At 35.4% G+C, this 20,772-nt stretch overlaps 1 protein-coding gene and 1 pseudogene across 1 annotated transcript in view; both read right to left on the bottom strand.

Moving 5' to 3' along the window:
- APLF (aprataxin and PNKP like factor) overlaps nt 1-20,772 on the bottom strand; it is a 69,469-nt gene that overhangs the window by 38,836 nt on the left and 9,861 nt on the right. The window contains exons 2-3 of the mRNA XM_072746145.1: nt 13,232-13,303; nt 4,618-4,790 (exon numbers count right to left, since the gene is read on the bottom strand). Of these exons, the coding sequence (XP_072602246.1) occupies nt 4,618-4,790; nt 13,232-13,303 (245 nt within the window). The remainder of the gene's footprint in view (nt 1-4,617; nt 4,791-13,231; nt 13,304-20,772) is intronic.
- LOC112934367 (small ribosomal subunit protein uS2-like) lies at nt 1,100-2,059 on the bottom strand (annotated as a pseudogene).

Genomic DNA, 20,772 nt, shown 5'->3' with positions numbered 1-20,772 from the left:
ACTGCTAATCTACCTCTGCCTCTATGGATTCACATTTTCTACACATTTCACAGAAATGGAACCATACAAGTTTTTGTGTAGACACGTTTTCAAATCTTTTGGGTACATACCTGGGAGTAGATTGCATACCACATGTAATTCCTAGTTTAAAATTTTGAGTAACCGTCAGAATACATTCCAGACACTGTATCATTTTACAACCCCACCAGCAATGCATAAGCATTTTAATTTCTACACATCCTCAACTACACTTGTTATTATATGTCTTTTTGAGTACACCCTTTTTAGAAGATGTGCGGTCTTATCCCATTGTGGTTTTGATTTGCATTTTCCTAATGACTAATCATGTGATCTTTTCATGTGCGTGGATAATCGCCATTTGAATATCTTCTTTGGGGATGTCTACTCAAATCCTTCATGCATTTTTAATTAGTTTATTTGCCTTTTTATTGTTGGATTGTAAGAGCTCTTTATTTTTCTGGATGTAAGTTCCTCATCAGATATATGATCTACAAATATTTCCTCTCATTCTATGAACTGTCTTTCCACAATTTTAATGGTGTCTTAGAAGCAAGGAAACTTTTAACCATGATGAAGTCCAATTTATCCACTCTTTCTTTGCTTGTGCTTTCAGTGTTATATCTAAGAAACCACTGCCTAATCCAAAATCACAAAGATTTATGTCTGTATTTCTTCCTAATTTCATAGTTTTAGCTCTAATATTTAGGTCTCTGATCCATTTTTATATGGTGTGACGTAGGAGTCCAACTTCACTCCTTTGCATGTCACTATCCACTTGTCCCAACACCATTTGTTGAAAAGACTATTGTTTTTCCCATTTAATTGTCTTGGCACTCTTGCCAAAAATCAGTTGGCCATAATGTAGGGGCTTATTTCTGGACCCTCAGTTCTATTTCACTGATCTATATGTCTTTCTTTATGCTAGTACCATACTGTCTTCATTACTATAGCTTTGTAGCAGGTTTTGAAATTGGGAAGTATGAATCCACCAATTCTTTTTTTTTTTTTTCAACTTTTAGAAACCATTTATTTTCCATCAACTTTATTTCCATTTTGTCTGCCTTTGTGGAAGAGCACTTTAAGACCACTCGGTGGGTCTTCCTACCTATTCAATAGTGGCTTGAGAAGTGGAGGCTGCAGACCAGTCTTCAGGGGCAGGCTGAGTGTGCCAGTCTTCAGCAGGGAACTGCTGAAGAGAAACAGAGGCCACGTGCATGCACACCTTCAGACCAGCCTGCAACTTCAGGTTGGGTAGCGGTGAAGTCAGGAGCTGGAGCAGAGCATTCACCCTGAACCTCCTTGTTGGTCACAGCCTTTTCGGCAACAGGCATCTCTTCCTTTTTAAGCTCTTGAGGATCTCTGTGCAAGCAGAGATCAGGCCTGACTTGCCAAGGGTGTTCACAGGGAACGCCATGCACGCACAATACTTCCCACGCGAGCGTCCACCACATCAGACTCACTACTGGCCTCCCTTGGTGCAAGAAATGGCAATGTCCATGAGTGCAGAGGAGAGTCTGACTTACACGGAGCAATGGTAGGCAGGTTAACATGAGACGCCTCTGTGAGAGGATCAGCCCTTGATTCAGTAATTACCAGAAGCTGCCTAGATCTGGTTAGTGAAGGTTTCAGGAGTGAGGCAGCCAGCAGCAGGAGTGGCTCTGGCGCAGCAGCAAACTTCAACACAGCTCGCTGGCAGTATTCCCAGATGATGTAACACTGACATCAACAGGGTCTTCAACAGCAAGAGTGGCATGAGCTGCCAGCAGAAGCTTCTCCCAGGTTCTCTTCAATTTATGATGTAGATGCACTGTTTTCCTCTGGTAGACACACTGTTCCATTAGGAAGTCAAGGTTGGTGCCAACAAAGTGGGCTCCTGCTGCAAGGAATTTGAGGACATCCTCCTCCTTCATTTCCGGAACATCAAAGGCTCCAGACTCTATGAAAGTTTTCCTTTAAGTTATGACAGGAATCCCTGACTCCGGCAGGAAGCTTGTTCTGGTGGCTTTGGGGGGTGCTAGGTACCCCACAGGGCATTCATGCAGAATAACGCTGTAAAGACTCCTCCTTGGGTAGTGGAGAAAACTGCTTTCTTCTTTTTAAAGTCTGTTTTAGCAATTAAGTTATTCTTAAATCTTAAAAATATACTCCAAATTAAATTTAAATATAAATTATACATTTTTTATCTTTAATATAAAATATGCTAACATAAATGAATTGGATCTAGAAATAAATTTTTAAAATCATAAATGAATTGTAGGCATGTATATTATCATACTATAGTGGTATTTTCATTTTACTGTTTTGTTGAAATTAAAGTGAATAAAACTAGCTTTTTATATGAAACCTAAAAATTAAGAGCTTTAACAATTTGAAAAAAAATAACTTTGCATGACATGAGGTTTACTGTACTTTTCTTAACAGTGTCTTATGGAAAATAATCTCCCTAGAGAGACAATGTTGCACTTCATCAGTGAAATTCAGATACAAAATTCAGAAACAAAAACAAAATGCTATACAATATCTCATTCATATATTTAAGAACCCAATCTTTGCTGAGCACTTGCTACTGGAGAGGCAGTAAGAATGAAAAATTAATGTTGGTGCTTCTGAATGAAATATGCCATAATGTAATTTAAAAAAACATAAAACTAAGTTGTTTTTTTTTTTAATTTGGCTTTCTCTGACTTCTCAAAAAAGTATGGGTTTTGGTATTTCTAGCAGAATAATTTCACAGAAATATATACAGAAAAGAGTGAGAAATGAACAAACTGATGAGAACTGATGTGAACAGACCCACATACTCCCCAGGAGTTGGTTATAAATAGGATTTCTTATACAGAATCTGACTACTACATGGAAAACAGTATGAGTAAAATGAAAAGTGAAAGAAATGGCAAGCTTTGTTTTCTCAGGTTTTTATGCTGTTCTTTTGTTGTTCAAATCTTTTTTATATTCACAACTGGCTGGAAGAAAAACTTCATAATGGCATCAGGGACCCAACCACTGCCACAAAGCACATGGGTTTTTAAAATATAAAATAACACAATTAATTTGGTTGCTCTAATCCAGGCAAACAATGACCAAATCATGCGCAAAATATTACCTCTTTCAAAACACAGCTTCACAGCAACAATATACCAAATGATATTACTCATAATAAATAACCTAAAAAAATACAGTGCTGCTGGATTGTATTCTTACTTTTGTCAATACTAAAAATATTCAGAATTTAGTCAGCCCACAATCTCATTTATTTAAGGTACAGCATTAGTCTTTCAAGTTAAGGGGACAAGCTTGTTTGAATGGATATAAATAAAATTAAAGCTGACATATAATACTTTAAACATAAGGCAATGATTGTGTTCTGTTTTATAGAGATGTGCAATATTTTCCTGATTTTTTTAAAAATGATTTAATTCCACTGTGGAAATTTACTGTAATAAAAAAAATTAAATCTTTATATTTCTCATTTCAATAGCTGGTTAAAAATAGCATTGTTTCTACCTGTGTAATAAGAGAAAAAAGAAGAGGAAGATAGGTAAAGTTGCAAGCAACAGTGACTGAATTTCATTTAACTGAAATCAAAAACCATTTTCTCACATAATTTTTCATTTCCTAGTTTGAAAAACTGTAGATGTAATTTGTATTTACTGCAATATACAGATCTGAAGCACATGATTTGGTCAGTTTTAACAGATGCATACACCCATTTAACCCACAACTGGCTGATTTTTAGTACTACTGTAATTACAGAACACATTCTGTGTACTTTTGTCTACCTACTTCTATAAATCTAGTTTATGTAGACTATAATTTAACAGCTGAAAAAGGCAAATAATATCTGCTAATGACTGCCTCAAAAAAACTAATGCATTAATTTTAACTTTACATCAAATTGTAAATATTACATATTACATCAAATTGTAATATCTCATATCCTCAGTTTCCCAATTCTATATTTTCTGTTATTTTCATAAGAAAGAGGAGTTATATGCATGTAATCTAAGCCAGAGGGATTAATAACTTAATAAAACTACAAAAGCTAAAAGGAAAGGTTAAGAAAACATAGTTGGTTTCAAATTAACTATCTTGGGTACTATTAGATGGAAAATACATTCTGAACACATTGGCAAAAGAAACCACATATGCAGGCAATCACTATTGAGGTGTAGGTTTCCAATGTCAAATGTTTTCTAGAGAAATACAAACACATAACCACATGCATCCCATGTAACTCCTATACTGCCAACATAGTTTAATCCTAGAAAAGTTTCTACTGGAGCATTTGTGGATGGCTGAGGAATTAGGTTACAATTACCAATTAAGTAACCTAATTATCATTAGGTTACAATTACCATTTTAAAGATTTTGTTTATTTATTTGAAACAGAGAGCCAGCATGAGCAGGGAGAGTAGCAGAGGGAGCCGGAGAAGGAGGTTCCCCGCTGAGCAGGGAGCCCGACAGGGGGCTTGATCCAAGGAAACCTGGGATCCTGACCTGAGCCGAAGGCCAATGGATGCTTAACCCGCTGACCCACCCAGGCGCCCTCAGGTTATAATTACCATTACTTAATCTCATTTCATCAGGCAATCTTACCTTAAAGTACATTCCATTTCTGTTTCAGAGTGTGTAGAGAAAACACAGAAAATGTATTTGTCGATTAGCAAAGAAAAACTGTCTCCAGGACTCAACCAGCGCCATAGATTTTTCTTCAATGGTAAGAGCTGGCTCTTCTCGGAAGACTGATAAAAACATGGATTTGTGTGTATCTAACAAGTAAAAAAAGAATACAGTGATGTAATTCTAAATTATGAGAAGAACACAACTAAACACAAACTGATTCAAAATTTCAGTATCAATACAATTTCATTACAAACTTGGACTTTAAAGTCTAATAAATCTGGCACTTATATAAGTACCATAATATTATCTAAACCTAAAAAAGGAAAAAGAGCTAAAATATTCTTCTCACTTCTCAAGGAATCAAAGAAAAAAGCAAAGTTATCAATTAACTAATTAAAAGACATTTGCTTAAGAGTGACAATCAAACATTAGAAAAAGAAATATGAAAAATAATTCTCAGTATGGAAACTGAGTCCCCCAACTTTCATATCCATACTAATCCCTTGAAATGGCTAGCTTATTTTACACTTCTTTTCCCCAGTAACTTCTTTCTTTGTATGATTAAAAAATATTATAGGGAGAGAGATATTGATCAAATCTCTCAAGCAAACATAGCTTGTTTCAATTGTTTTTGGTCCTCACAGGAGTTTTCTAATATAGACTAATATAGAAAAGGGAGCATTACAAGAAAAGCTGCCAATAAAAAATAAGCATTGTTGTCTACATACCCAAATTAAAAAAAAAAAAAAAAAAGAAAGTCAATGTTGAAAGCTATAATGAATATGATCTATCTGGTACTGGCAATTTCATTTCATGAGGATCTGGCCATAAGTCCTTCCTATGTGTATCTGCAATTAAAAACATTTCTATTTCCTTTAAGTTTGTTAAAAGAAAGGAGTGAAATAAAATTTGGAGATAAAGAGTAGAAATAGAAGCTAAAAACAGAGATCATACAAATTTGGTAGGGGATTATTTTACAGGCCAGAGTTATTTTACAAACTATATACAAGACTTCATAAGAATGGACTTGCAGTGGAACACCGTATTTATGTAACACCACATTGCTAAAAAGGATTGTGAATGATTTTTAAAAATCAAGTTATAGTTTCACGTTTAGAAACCTTTCATTACGGTATCAACCACCCCTAATTTATCTCTCAGATGACCCTGGCTCATGGCTAGAGTTTTGAAGCCAAGACAAACCACCAGATTCTGAGCTTGTGCACATTGCTGTGCTTGGAAATTGTTCTCTGTTATTCCTCGGACTTTTAAAGGAAGCCTCCCCTTCCCTGAGAACACCACAATCATCAGAGTCAGGAATGCTGGGTAGCAAGAGGGACAAGAGTCAGGACAGAAATATTCATAGCTTCTGCCTGAACCTCGAATATTCTATAAATGAGGTTTGCTTCTAATAGGCTAAGATACGACCATGCTCTTATTCATAAGTATTTTAAAGATTCAGATGAATCTCTAAGCAACATTAAATTACAACAGTCCTAAATTCTCAAAGGCCAAGATGTTAAATACAAAGGCATAATATTCAAAGAGTAGAAAAGGTAAAATACTTTTTAAAAAAGGAAACTAATTACATTCTTTTAATAAGGCACCATGAACCCGAAGTGAAAGAAATGGTCATTTTTGGTATTTTTTACTCAGTTGGATATGCTTAGCATTTAAATTTTAAGTGGTAAATATTAGGTATTTAGCAAATATCTAAAGAGAAAGAGGACCAATGTATGTCGTCCATGATCATCTGTTTCTTCTAAAATTCTTCATACAGGGGATTCCAGCACCAAGAGCAAAAATGACATTCCTATAAACTAATGTAATATTTGATCCTATAATTTAAACCTAGACAAATATTACTCATTGAATAAGTTTTTAAAATCTATACCAAACCATACATACTTCTGGGCACCGACGTGGCTCAACAGGTTAAGCATCTAACTCTTGATTTCAGCTCAGGTCATGACCTCAGGGTCATGAGATCAAGTCCCGTGTTGGGCTCCATGCTGGGCATAGAGCCTGCTTAAGATTCTCTCCCTCTTCCTCTGCTCCCCTCCCTCCATAAAGAAACAAACAAACAAACAAAAAAACCCAACTATATACACTTCAACTAAAAAGCCACACACACATGAAGTCTAAAACAAAGGGTAGTTTTTAGAAAGTTATAAAGTAGACAAAAATCTAGCAATATTGATAGACAAAAAGGGAGAAGATATACGCAAATTTTGAAATGAAAACAATGACACAGGCACACATGAAACTTGGTGGTATACTGCAAGTGCTTTGTGCCGATGTATTTGTAAATACAGCCAAGATGGACAATGATCTTAGAGATTATATACCAAGCTGACTTAGAAAAAAAAGCATGTATGTGTGTGTGTGTGTCTTTTGGAATTAGACTGATAATATTTTAAACATACAATCAGTAATTAAAAATCTTTCTAATCTCTCTCCAAACCAGACCTCAATGGATTTAAATTTTTTCTGAATATTCAAAGTCTTCCTGGACCAGAAAAAGATGGAAAGCTCTCTAATTCCTTCAATAAGGCTCAGTTAACTTTGATTCTAAAAGCAGATAAGGGCAGGCAAAATATTGGCAAGCCCAGAGTCACAGTGAGAACAAGATATGAGCCACTTATTATGAGAAGCATATTTTTGGGAAGTGCCTTTTAACATATTCATGGGATTATAAGTGCAAACTTAAATAATATTATGTTCTAATTTTAGAAGTGGTGCAAAGGATGCATTAATCCTGAAGAAATGGAACTAAAATACAAATCAGTTTTCCATAGTTTCTCTTGTAATTATCATAACCATTAAGGATTGATGTGTGTAACCTGAATTCCTCTTATTTTCAATGTTTTCTCTTTTTAATTTGGAAAGCATTCGTTTTTCTTTTCTTTTTTTCTTTCTTTCTTCTTCCTCCTCTTTTTTTTTTTTCTTTTACAAAACGAGCTGTGGAAAAGCTACTGTATATTTTATAGCTGTTTTCCAAGTACGCTCATAGGAAGAAAAACAATCACAACTTAGGAATTTTAATGCGCCAAAGAAAAAGAGCAGTCACCCAAGGATGCATATTCTGAAGATTAACACCAAGTTGCAAAAACATATCTAATCTTTTGCAATTTATATGTAGTTATAAAACCACTCTTTCAATCGTCCAAGAACCAAAAAGAGTAAGATTTTATTAAAATGAAATAAAAGCACTGACAGCTATGAATTCACCCGGAGGACATAACTAACCACTGGGGATGCGGCCATTTACAGACAACACTGTCATTTTGCCTTTATAATACATTTTCTTCCTGCTGATACCAGACAGTAGATTAAATTTAAATGACACACAAAAAAGCTAACATCATCTCCTCATGAGCTAACGTTATCTCCTACATACACTATTTCCAAGAACTGCTGAGAGCTAGAGCCTTTTTTAAAAGGAAATACTAGAGGAAAAAAAAGACCAATTCATCCAATTTAAAAGTACAAATTAGTAAATGCTCTAATTGCACTCATCTATTATTGTCAAAGTTACATTTCTATTTGATTGGATTTCTAGTTTGAAGGAAAGCAGAAAAATATTTAATCACTTAAACATAATTTGGAGTAGACAGCCTACAGAAGGGGTCATAACAAAACATTTACTATAATTCATTTAAATAATGTTACAAAAAATTTTTAAGCTAAAACTTCTCTCAAAATTTTATCACAGTTGTGTATATATAACCTTTACCGGATTAATTTATTTGTGACTGACTAGAGAACAGAGAGTAAATGATATTTAGCACACATTAAGGTAATACAAATGAATTAGAAGTCACTCTTCTATCTCATTATTTTCAAGACCTTAACATTTCTATTCACAATTATGGTCAGTTTAGAATTTTTCTAAATTTCTCTAAATTGCATCTTGCAGGTACAGCTACAGGAAGTAGCTGAATAAATAAATATATCTATTTCAAGGAGAGAGGCGTTTTGTTCAAACTACATTAACATTAACAAGAAATCAAGCATTGCATAAAGCAAAATACCAATACACACATCACCAAGTCCAAGAAGCAACATTCCTTCAAGTGGTATGGTATAAATAATTCATGGAATAAAATTCAGAACCCAATGAAATATTGTTCTAAAAGAGCAATCAAATTCTAGTACTAGAGCTGAAGATTTCCTTAAAATACACATTTTCATGTTTTCCAATGTTTGGAAGTTTGGCATTACAGAAGGAACTGCATGCACTACACTGTACTCTTCTCTAACCTTTTTCATGTAGTAAGTACTCCATAGTAAGTTTTTAAAAATATAACACATGTTATTAGATATTATGTGTAGACCCACCACACAGTTTCAGAAAAAGTGTATTAACTTTTGATGTCCCTTTTAGTCTTGCCCATCCCATTCTCCTCTCAGTTCCTTCAGAGCTAAGTATTATACCTATTGTAGTGTTTGTCAATTCCTTAATTTTATGGTTTTATCACCTAAGCTTACAGCTGTGAATATACTGTTATTTTGTAGAACTTTTCATCTTATATAAATTTTTTTTTTTTTTTTTTTTTTATTTATGATAGTCACAGACAGAGAGAGAGAGGCAGAGACACAGGCAGAGGGAGAAGCAGGCTCCATGCACCAGGAGCCCGATGTGGGATTCGATCCCGGGTCTCCAGGATCGCGCCCTGGGCCAAAGGCAGGCGCCAAACCGTTGCGCCACCCAGGGATCCCCTTTTCATCTTATATAAATGAAGCTATATTGCATATATTCTCCCAAGGTTGCTTTTATCATTATCAGGTTCCTGGCTCTATCCCATTAGTTTTTCATGCTTTCACTCTAATTTATCTTTACTGTTGTAGGACATTTCACCAAATGAATATATTATAATGTATTTATCAATTCCACCATTGATGGAAATTATGTTGTGTCTAGTTTTTTGCTATGATATGAACAATTTTGCTCTTCAGGTGCTTGTAGACATCTATCACATGTGTGTGAGGTCTGGCTTGTTGGGAACGAATGCCTTCATCTTTATTCTACTTGTTCTATATCCTCGTCAACACTTGAAATTGTTTGACTTTCCATTTTTGCAATCCGTCAGGTGTTAGTATCTCACTGCAGTTCCACTTACATTTCTCCACTTAACAAGAAAGCTGAGCACCTTACTCCTGTTTACTACATCAGATTTCCAATTCTGCAATGTGCCACTCAAGTCTTCAGCACATTTTCTCACTGGATTTTTATCTTTCTCATTGATTGAAGACATTTGCTATATATTTTGGATATTACTCCTTTGTCAATTACACGTGTTTTAAAGAATGTCTCCCTGTTACATTTTTCATTTTCATTATAGTCTTTGCTAAGTAAAGGTTCTTAATTTCAATGTTATTGCATTTTTTTCAGTCTTTCTTTTTTATCGCTTATTTTAAAATCTTTCCCTACTCTAAGGTCACAAATGTTTTTTTCATCTATAATCTAATAGTTTTATAGTTTTGACTTTCATCTTTAAACCAACCAAAACTGATGCGTATATGGTTTGAGGTACAGATCTAATTCTTTTCCCCTCAAACAAATAACAAACTGTCCCAGTATCATTTATGGATGAAAAGTCCTCTTGTCCACTGGTAAGTAATGCCAGCGCTGGCTCAAATAAAATTCCTACATACATAAGACCGAATCTAAGGTTGCTTTCAGTTGTAAGATTCTATTCAACTGAAGGCACCAAAACTTCTTATGAAGAAAAATCAAGTTACTTTTAACTTCAAGAAATTTTTTTAAAGAAGAAAATACCAAATGGCAAAAGAATCCTGACTTGGGAAATATGGTGAAAAAAAAAATACTGCATAGATTTCAAAGAACCTGAGTTCTAATTCCCATTTACAACTTGCTGACTATGTAAAATGAGGCATTCTCCAGAGGGCCTCAATGTCCTACGCTGTCAAAAACAATACTACCAAGAAAGTGTAAAAAATGTTTATCTTCCTCCCATATATATAAGGTTACATTTACTAGAAAGTTCATAAATCATACTAAATAATATTTAAAAGATAAGTGTAAACAAAGGTATAACTTAAGTAAACATTATGTAAAATTTTTAGTTTTATATCTATGACCTCATGAGAAATTTTTGCTCCACCTTCTAATTTTATACCTACCACAGTTTGGTACGCAAAAGACACTTGTTGACTTCATGTAGTTATTTTACATGAGTACAATCTAATTAAAGAGCAAGGAAAAGTGAAGGATGTTTTCTACAAAATATCTTTTTTTAATTAAAAATTGCTAAACTCATGCAGAAATCTGACCCACCTCACAAAAAATAAAGTTTAACTCAAAGAGAGAATTTTCCATTAATAAAATCACTATTAATTTAAGTATACTTATATTATTACTTTTTTGAATAGTCACACAAGTTCAAAATATACCTGAATACTTTTCATCCAAGTATAAACACAACTCCAGTTAAGTATCTTGATTAAGCCACTTTGGAAAACATTCTAGTCTTCAAAACTAAAATATCCTTAATTAACGCTGAGAAAATAATATAAGTAAGTTTTTCAATATTCATGCATTAGTCAAAATTATGGTTTCCCAAATGGCCTACTTTTGATACATAAAAAATTTAATGCCATGTAAATTTTGTTGTACGAAGGGTTTCTTCTTAGCACTGAGTAAATAAGAATATAAAAAGAAAGTCTAATATTTATCAACTGTTCACAATTCAGTTGATTAATTTGCTTACAAATAAATGTGCTGAGTTCTTAAAATGGATCATGTCATTGTCTACAACTCTTCTGCTACTATAAATTTTTCAGATGCTATTTGAAACAAAAGCAAGCTTCAAAAACATCAGAAATTATAGGTATTAACCAAGGATCTGTTTTTTTTTTAAGTTGTGTAAAGAGTACTCTTGGTTTATTGATTTTGTGATATATGTATACATAGTAGGATTTGAATACTAATAATACAAATCTAGAAAAAATCTATAAACCTAGCAGGAGCTGATATTCTCTGCTTTGGTATCAAAAATAACTGGAAATCATTCATTGAGGACTATTTAGATGTTATATTTTTCCAAAAAGTTAATACTCACTATAAAGTTCTCCATTTCATTAACACGAATGATAGAGCAGTAAATCTAAATAAAGTAGTATTAAGTTGTAGGTATTCCACTTGAGGAGCCATGTGCATCATTTGCCATAATTACTTTTTTGATAAAAGTAAATATAAAGTAATGATATGCTCTATCAGAAATGATATGCTCTATCAGGATGGGAATTTAGAGATTCATATATTCTCTACCTTAACGTGTTTCAGTAACAATTTTAAAAAACTTGTTTATTTCAGACCATAGTTGTTCATTGAAATGGCATTAGAAATTAGGTGCTGGGAATAACATAATTTTGTAAAAATTCATGCTATCTCCACTTTTAGAAGTGCCACATATAGTTCTCACTGTAGCATTTATTCATGCATTCACAAATATGAATTAAGTACCTACTCTACTATATGCTTGGCATTATGCTACTTACTAAAGATACAAGGATTAGTCAGCGTTCCTATCCTCAACGAGCTTATGATCTGGTCAGTCTCGCTAAGAAGAGAAGAGTTGGAGGGGATTCAGAGGTGAACCACTGATAGTAAATAAAGGGGGTCTCACAAGAGAGCTGACTACAGACATCAGCACTTTTCAGGAAGATAATGCAGAACAATATAAAACCTTTTTAAAAATATTTATTCAATGGTGAGATGGGGCAAATTCAACTTTATTCAAAACTTTTCCAATATTAGAATTAAAAGGATAATTCTCAAATTTGGAAACAGCTCAACGTAGAATAATAAAGGTACTTTATGTGGAAAGGAAAGAACTAATGATATCAAAGGCAGTTATACACAGAAGATAAAAATACCTGTAAGTTTAAGAATGTTACAAATTAATTAATTTCATTCCATAATAATTCTACCACCACAGCATCTAGTCCAAAACAGATGAACCCTCTACACATATTTTATTCTCCTGCAGCACATTGTGCAAATGGAAAGGTATAATACATCCTCAGAAACTGATATCCCTGCAATACAGCAGTGCTTAAACTCTCAAGCAAGCAATTAAAATTTTAGCTCTCAACAGGAACTTTCAAATTAAAATTATTTATACAACTCTAAAGTTGAACAAGGTTTAAATTTTAGAACTATTCAATTCTACACATAGAGAAATCTGTTAAAATACAATTCTGTAGCATTTAAATGACTGTGGTCACTACCTCATCCCCCCAAAACAAACCATTACATAGTTATAAGCTTTCTTATAGGACCTTATTTGCAATACCCAGCTATGAGCAAAATCATAACATATTCATGAACTGGTAGTCATCTTTCACTAAAATTCTGTGTAAACGTAGCACTGCCTTATGGGAAAATAAATACTTTAAATAGTTTATATCGTTATCTCCCAATTATCCTCTGGAAATAAGAAGGATATATTCTAACATTCATTTTCTATTTTCATAATCTTAGGAAATAAGTCACTTTAATCAGGAGCTAGAAAAAGGTGAGTGGCAAAAAGTTAAAACAAGTCTTGAATAACATACATACCGGTTTGATTCGAAGCTGACCACCGACCACCTCAAGAATGGCATGTCTTCTGGACACTCTCTTGTCTGTTATCTACAGGGGGAAAAAATAAACATTTCAAACAGAGCCACCGCCATTAAAAACAAGAGTAACAACAACAACAAAACCCAAAGCAATGTTTCTGAAATAAGTAGGTTAGATATGACATATTCACTCATCAATTGTGGTATTACCACGATGGTTCTCATTGAACAGATAATGAAACAAACTCAAGAGATTAAGGGACACGCCCAAGGTCATAAGAATAAATGGCAGAGCAGGGACTCAAACTTGGAATCTAACACATCCCCAACCTTTCATCATAGTTTCCATTCAAGATAGACATTTGGGAGCACCTGGCTCAGTGGTTGAGCATCTGCCTTTGGCTCAGGGCATGATCCCAGGATCAGGGATCAAATCCCACGTCGGGCTCCCCACCGGGAGCCTGCTTCTCCCTCTGCCTGTGTCTCTGCCCCTCTCTGTGTCTCTCATGAATAAATAGTCTTCTTAGAATATCTATATATTACGTACTTATTAGGAAACCTTTCAAATACAAGAAATATATAGTAGGTTATGATGACAAAAGATTTTAAAGACAGCAGTCTGGTAAATATAAAGGTGTGACAAGTTTTAGGGCCGGGCAGACTTGTGCTGGAGCTCTAGGGCCCTCAGAAGTAGTTAACAGAACAGGAAGGTGGAAGGGTGCGAGGTGAAAACCAAATATTTACAGTGAAAAAGAGATTACCATTTACATATGTATGTGTATATACACCTATGACATATATACATATATCTTAGTATCAGATAATAATGTATAATGAAAATATTTGCTTCCTGTCTTGAGCCAATAATGCTCTACTTATGTTCACAAGCACTTCTGCATACCAAAGTTCAAAAATCGCATTTTAAATCCTGAAAATTGCCAAATGAGCCTTCCCTGCAAGGCTATAAACACAATAGTTAAGATTGGCTTTGTTACTTGGGGCTGATACATAATGAAAACATTTTAAGCACACACTTTATTGAACACCATAATTATCTGGCCCATTTCTTGATCACGTTGGTATCTATCACTTCAACACTGGCATTATCCACCTCAGGACTGAAATTATCAGTAAAAACAGACTACAGCAATGCCTAATTCAATTAAACCCATTAGTCCTGCAAAAACTTACAAAAAATGTGAAACTGCCAGGAATCAGTAGTCTTTTTTTTTTTTTAAACCAGAGAGCAGTTCCACATGTGAGACTATGACTATATAAAATAGGCACATCAAGCCTCCCAGGTGAATGAATTCCACATACGTATATTTGTGACAGCTACAGTTAATCTTTAGAACATTTTCTAAAATAAAGTATCTTAAAAGTAGCGCATTTAAAATACATACACTATTGGCCACAATGGCTAGTTTAGAAAAGTAAGTATAAACTAATAAGCTGTTCTATCAAAAAGGAGAGATGAAATTTGGATGTTCCTATATTCTTTCCCATCATGTGCCCTGTGGGCGAAAAACACCAGTTTTTCCAAAGTGCACAGATTTTACCATTTGCATAGAGCTTTCACTTAAATGTTGAGATTCACCTTAATACTGTCATAGCTATTATTTGCATTTTACGAATTTGTAAATTCAAAGTCTAGAGAATTGAAGTAATTTGCATAGGCCACTCCTCAAATAGGCAGCACTCCAAATCCATACTCATTAATAAATAAATATGTGGAAAATAGTCATATGTGATACTATACCTGCAAATAATCATTCAGAAATAGTTTGCATCAGAGAGAAAGAAGCTTCCAACTTGGGTAGAAAGATCTCATTGCTAATTTCAATAATACAAATCAATTTTCTAACCAACTGAGTAGCAGACTGTCAAATATAAAACCATGGCATGCAATAGTGGCTCCTCTAATAGTTCAGCTTGGGTTTCTTTCTTTTTTAAATACTATTTTTGCAGAAAGTAATAATGGACTTTTCCCATCTTAGTCTTTCTTTGGTTTTCCTGACACTAGCATGAAAAATATATTATAAAATCAAAACACGACCTCTAGTGGACATATCATTCCACAACAATGTAATTTCATGGCAAGCTGTGCATTTCTACAGTATATCAAAAAAAGTGTTTTGGGTTTTTTTTTAAGATTTTATTTATTTATTCATGAGAGACCCAGAGAGAGAGGCAGAGACATAGGCAGAGGGAGAGGCAGGCTCCCTGTGGGGAGCATGATGTGGGACTCATCCTAGGACCCTGGGGTCATGCCGTGACCTGAAGGCAAATGCTCAACCACTGAGCCACCCAGGTGCCCAAGTTTTTTGTTTTTTTTTTTTAAGATTTTTATTTATTTATTCATGAGAGACAGAGAGAGAGAGAGGGAGAGAGAGACGCAGAGACACAGGCAGAGGGAGAAGCAAGCTCCACGCAGGGAGCCTGACGCGGGACTCGATCCCAGGGCTCCAAGATCACGCCCTGGGCTGAAGGCGGCGCTAAATCGCTGAGCCACTGGGGCTGCTCCTAAAAAAGTGTTTTTTAAAGAGTCCTTAGAATTAATATCATCTGGGTATTTAGCTATAATTGTCCCTTTTAAACTATACGTCTAGGGACCCCGGTGGCTCAGTGGTTAAGCATCTGCCTTTGGTTCAGGGTATGATCCCAGGGTCCTGGGATCGAGTCCCACAGCAGGCTCCCCACAGGGAGCCTGCTTCTCCTCCCTCTGCTATGTCTCTGCTTCTGTCTCTGTGTTTCTCATGAATAAAGTCTTTTTAAAAAGTAAATAAAATAAACTATACCTCTAAATAATGAGTAGGGGCAGCCCAGGTGGCTCAGCGGTTTAGCGCCACCTTCAGCCCAGGGCCTGATCCTGGAGACCCAGGATCGAGTCCCACATCAGGCTCCCTCCATGGAGCCTGCTTCTCCTCTACCTGTCTGTCTCTCGCTCTCTCTCTCTCTCTGTCTCTCATGAATAAATAAATAAATGAAATCTTAAAAAATAAATAAATAAATAAATAAATAAATAAATAAATAAATAAATAAATAATAGTGAATTACAAAATAACTTATGTTCTCTCTACAGGAAGCTTAAAGTTTTAACAAATTATCATTAGAACTTATTCTAATTTCAGGATGGGTGTGGGGAGGGTAGAATGCATATGGTCTGTGGAGGCCAGGTCATAAATAAATTACCCTAAAGATCTGATAACCTGCTTTATTAAACAGAGATCACTATTCCTTGTGTACTCGTGCAGAGTAAATATCCATATATTCTTACTACTATATTAGCTGTAATAGCAATTAATTATCAAGTCTAAGGCACTCTTCTGTATTTACCACATATTATCTTTTTTGCTGAGCAGGGAGGCTGACACAGGAGGTGGGGGGGGGGGGCACACGGGTTGATCCCAGTACCTTGGGATCATGACCTAGGCCAAAGGCAGACACCTAACCGACTGAGCCACTCAGATGCACGTATCATGTATTATCTTTTTAAATCTTCACCAAACCTTTGGAGAAGGCATTATTATCTTTATTTTATAAGAGAAATGACTAGTACAGACAGGTTAAGCAACTACTTAAAGTTACACGTCAATAAGCAGGGAGACCAGGACTTGAACCCAAGGAATCTGATTCTGGTGACACTCGTCCTTTTAACACTGTATTGCCTCCCTCATTATCATTACATAAAATATAATTTTTTAGATTATTTACCATCAGTTTAACTATCTAAACTAGAATATACTACAGAACTAGAAATAAGGCAGGATGACTATTTAATAAGCAGGTAGACATTCTGGGAAAATCAAGCCCTAAATAAAGCTCCAGAACGTCTTCAGGTTTTCATTGGCCCTATGTATTCTAATGTCATACCCAAGTCTAACAACATTGTTATCTGAATTCCCATTTCTCTATACACAGTAGACAAAAAAAAGTGGGTGGGGCTCAGTAGGCAGTGGATTGACAAGGGGGGGGGAATGACTGATGTTGGTCCACAAGTAAAAAGACAAAGGTTATAGAAAAGCAAAGAAACTCAAAGACTCACAAAGGGTCTTTCGATTCTTTTTTGAGAGTAGGAACAAATGGCGTAACACACTTCAAAAGGTTCTAAATACTTACCTGATTTTGCTTACTGATTACCCAAACTTCATTTGAAAGATATTTCACATCTCCAAAAAAATAGTTAAAATAGGAGAATTCCAATTTTCTGTCAAATAACTGTAGCCACCTAAACACTCATCACACCATAAAAATCAACATTTAGAACAAATAAAACCATATTCACATCTAAAGCCCATCTAAGAGATTACCACAAACTTTACATGTAAAAGGGGAAAGAAACACCAAATGCAGATCAAGCTCTAGGGCTTTTGCTGGAACAGAAAGTCAAGGGACAAATGGGAAGAAAGAAAGAGAGTGGGAGCTAGGGGTGGTGGGGTACAGATACTATCACTCCCCCAAACAGTCACACCTTGAGTGGGAAATAACGAAAACATATCTCATATCCAGCAGTTCAGTGGTCCAAGCAAAACTGGAAACAATTTGGGAATCAATATGAATAATGATAATAAGGAATACAACACACTGAATACAAAATAATCCATGAGTTCATACTGAACTCAAGACAAGGGCTGGGGCTAGGGCTGGGAGGAAAAGCTCTTCTTCATAAAAGAATGCCAGCTAATGAAGAAGAAATGATCAAACCAGAAAATCACTAGTTTGTAACTACCAATATAATAACTGACTCAGGAAAGGATCAACAGATGTTAACTTTCAGGTAAGTGCTTCATGGAAAAAGAATATTCCTGAAGTCTCAATGCATCATTGCACAAATTGCTCACAAAGGGAACTGTGTCTTTACTGGAGCAGTCTGACAGACACCACCTTCCCAAAGTGACCACACAATATCAACAATTTTGGGGCACCTGGGTGGCTCAGTCGGTTAGGCCTCTGATTCTTGACTTCAGCTCAGGTCATGATCTGTTGTGAGACTCAGCTCCACACAGGGCTCAACATCTGGCTCCTCGCTGAGTGTGGAGCCTGCTTAAGATTCTCTCTTTCCCTCTCCCTTTGCCCCTATCCCCTGCTCGTGAATGCGCATTCTCTCACTCTCTAAAAATAAATGAAACAAATTACCTAGAAAATGTAGTATATGATTGCTAAGTAACATAAATGAGATATAATTCTATTTATAGTCATTTCAGCAAAATTAATAAGCCTCTTTCTATTTAGTTGTAATTTTTTTCACCTATTTTAGACTGGGCACCACATACTTGTAGCCAATAGGTCACAAATCATTTAGGTTTTTATTTTTTTTAAGTTTTGCTTGGAAAAGTATATGTACCTTCCATCTCACCACAGTCCCCAGCACTCCCTATAATCTTACACTGAGCACACTTCACTCCTTATTGCAGAGCTGTCCTCTGCAGGCATCTGAATTTGCAACTTAGGATTTAAACTACACCTGTGCTTTTAGATGCCAGTTCTTCACATGTGACATTGTGTACCAGATGCTACTTAGTTGCTTAATCAATAGCAACTTAATCAATAGCAATAGCAAATGAATTAACTATTCATTTCTTCTTCCATACTAATATTTACTTATTTTTTTTAGGATTAACAATGCACCCATTTAACAATATCCAAATGCCCAGAATTCCTTATAGCTAAGGATGGCCAAATGACAAGTTCTAGCAAAGGAAAGAAAAGGGAGTTTATATTAACCACATTTTCTAGTTCCTGCATCTAATGTTTTGATATTTGGTACTTTGGACTAAGGAAGGACTACCCCTCCCAGGGTTATTGGATTCTTAAAGACAGTAAATGACTCACCTGCAAGTACACCTTTCATATGCAAACTAACCAATCCCAAGCCTGTACTCCCAATTCTGGGTTTAGCTGGCTCTTACGCTGCCCCAATTACCCAGGGCTAGGCATCAGACAACTAGGGGCAGCCCCCTACAGCTCAGGGCCACGTGAAATTATTCCGACTACATCATCCTACACCTGTTTACCTTGTCTTGCCCATTCATTGCTGAGAAAACCGTTAAGAAAGGCTTTCCTGCAGTTCCCCTAGCTCTCTCTGCCTTCTGCCTTCAACCAACCTCATGTGGCCCCGCATGGCACCATGTGCCCTTCTTTCTCTTGGGAACTCTGAGTGATAATCATCTTCTGATCTGTTGGCCTCATCATTCCTGAACAAAACAACGAAACCTACATTTTAAAACAGTGGAGCTCTGGAGATTACTGCCTTCACGGTAAGAACAGGCGCAACTGGCATGGACTTTTTTCTGCCCTGTGCCTTTCGCTTTTCTTAGTGTTTCAGTGGGATACTTTCAGGACTGCAGGCTTGAAAGCCACCTGCAAAGGATGAAAAAGGAGGAACACAGAAGAGCCCATTCCTTGAGCATCCGTGCCGGCCCTGGACTGACTGCCCCTGAGATTGTCTTACAAAAGAAAAATCACTGTGATTAAACCGCTGTTTGTCGCGCTTCTGTTACCTGCAGCCAAAAGTAATGATAATGAATATCCTTTACTGTAACAACCGTTATATCGATACTGAACATCTAATAACAAATTCCTTTATGTTCAGCCAGAGAAGGAATATTGGAAAACAGAAAAGCTAACCAAATTGAACAAACCCAAGAATTGTTTTTTAACGTTAAAAAAACTGCATAGGCATGTCGCAGGAGCTGAAGAATACACAGGCTAATGGGTAATGCTGAAATCACTCCTATCCTTTGTTAACAAGAGCAAAAATGGTAACAATTCTTCAGAGATACTACAGAACAAACCTCTTTTACTTGAATTCTTCATATTGTTTTTTGAATGGCGACCGGACTGTTTCTATATCACTTTCGTATTGATACAATGCGGATCCCTTATCTTTGATTTTCTGGTTCTAAATTGAATGTTTCACATATTATGATAAGGACAAAATCCCTTCTCCTTATCTTCATGTCTCGTTTTTAAGACATGGAGTTTGTGCTCGAATAAAAGGCAAAGACATGAAAACATAAAAGAACTGTGATTTGTTTGCCAAATATTAATTTTTGACATTTACTGAAGTCAAACAAAATGAAGATTTTCTTATGCTACTAGCAAAAATGCTTGAGATGTTTTGAATCAAGGTCTCTGACCTATTTATTATTTCCAAAATTCTAAAAATAAAAAATAAACTTGAATAAAGTAAAAGCAGAAAAACTACTGGATCCTGAAACAGAATAAAAGGGTATCTTTCCTTTCATTTTTGCCTATTTATACACATTCACTGAAAAACCAACAGCAGTTAATTTTTCTTAGAATGTTTTCCTAGAGAAATTTCTGAGTATCACAAATAAATAAATACAATGCCCCCTGTAGCCTAGCTCCTATAAACATAAAAGAACAGCAAAGAGGCAAGATTTGTTTTTTCCAGTATAAATTACATAACACACCGAAGGCTAAGATAGTCAACAAATTTTTTCGTAAAATATTTTATAACTTACAATGCGTTCACACAAGATTATCTGGCTTGCTCTATCAACAGACAAATAGAAA

This window comes from Vulpes vulpes, unplaced genomic scaffold, assembly GCF_048418805.1.
Source record: "Vulpes vulpes isolate BD-2025 unplaced genomic scaffold, VulVul3 u000000657, whole genome shotgun sequence".
Taxonomy (NCBI): domain Eukaryota; kingdom Metazoa; phylum Chordata; class Mammalia; order Carnivora; family Canidae; genus Vulpes; species Vulpes vulpes.
The sequence above is the reverse complement of the archived record's forward strand: the minus strand, read 5'-3'. Positions and strand labels throughout refer to the sequence as shown.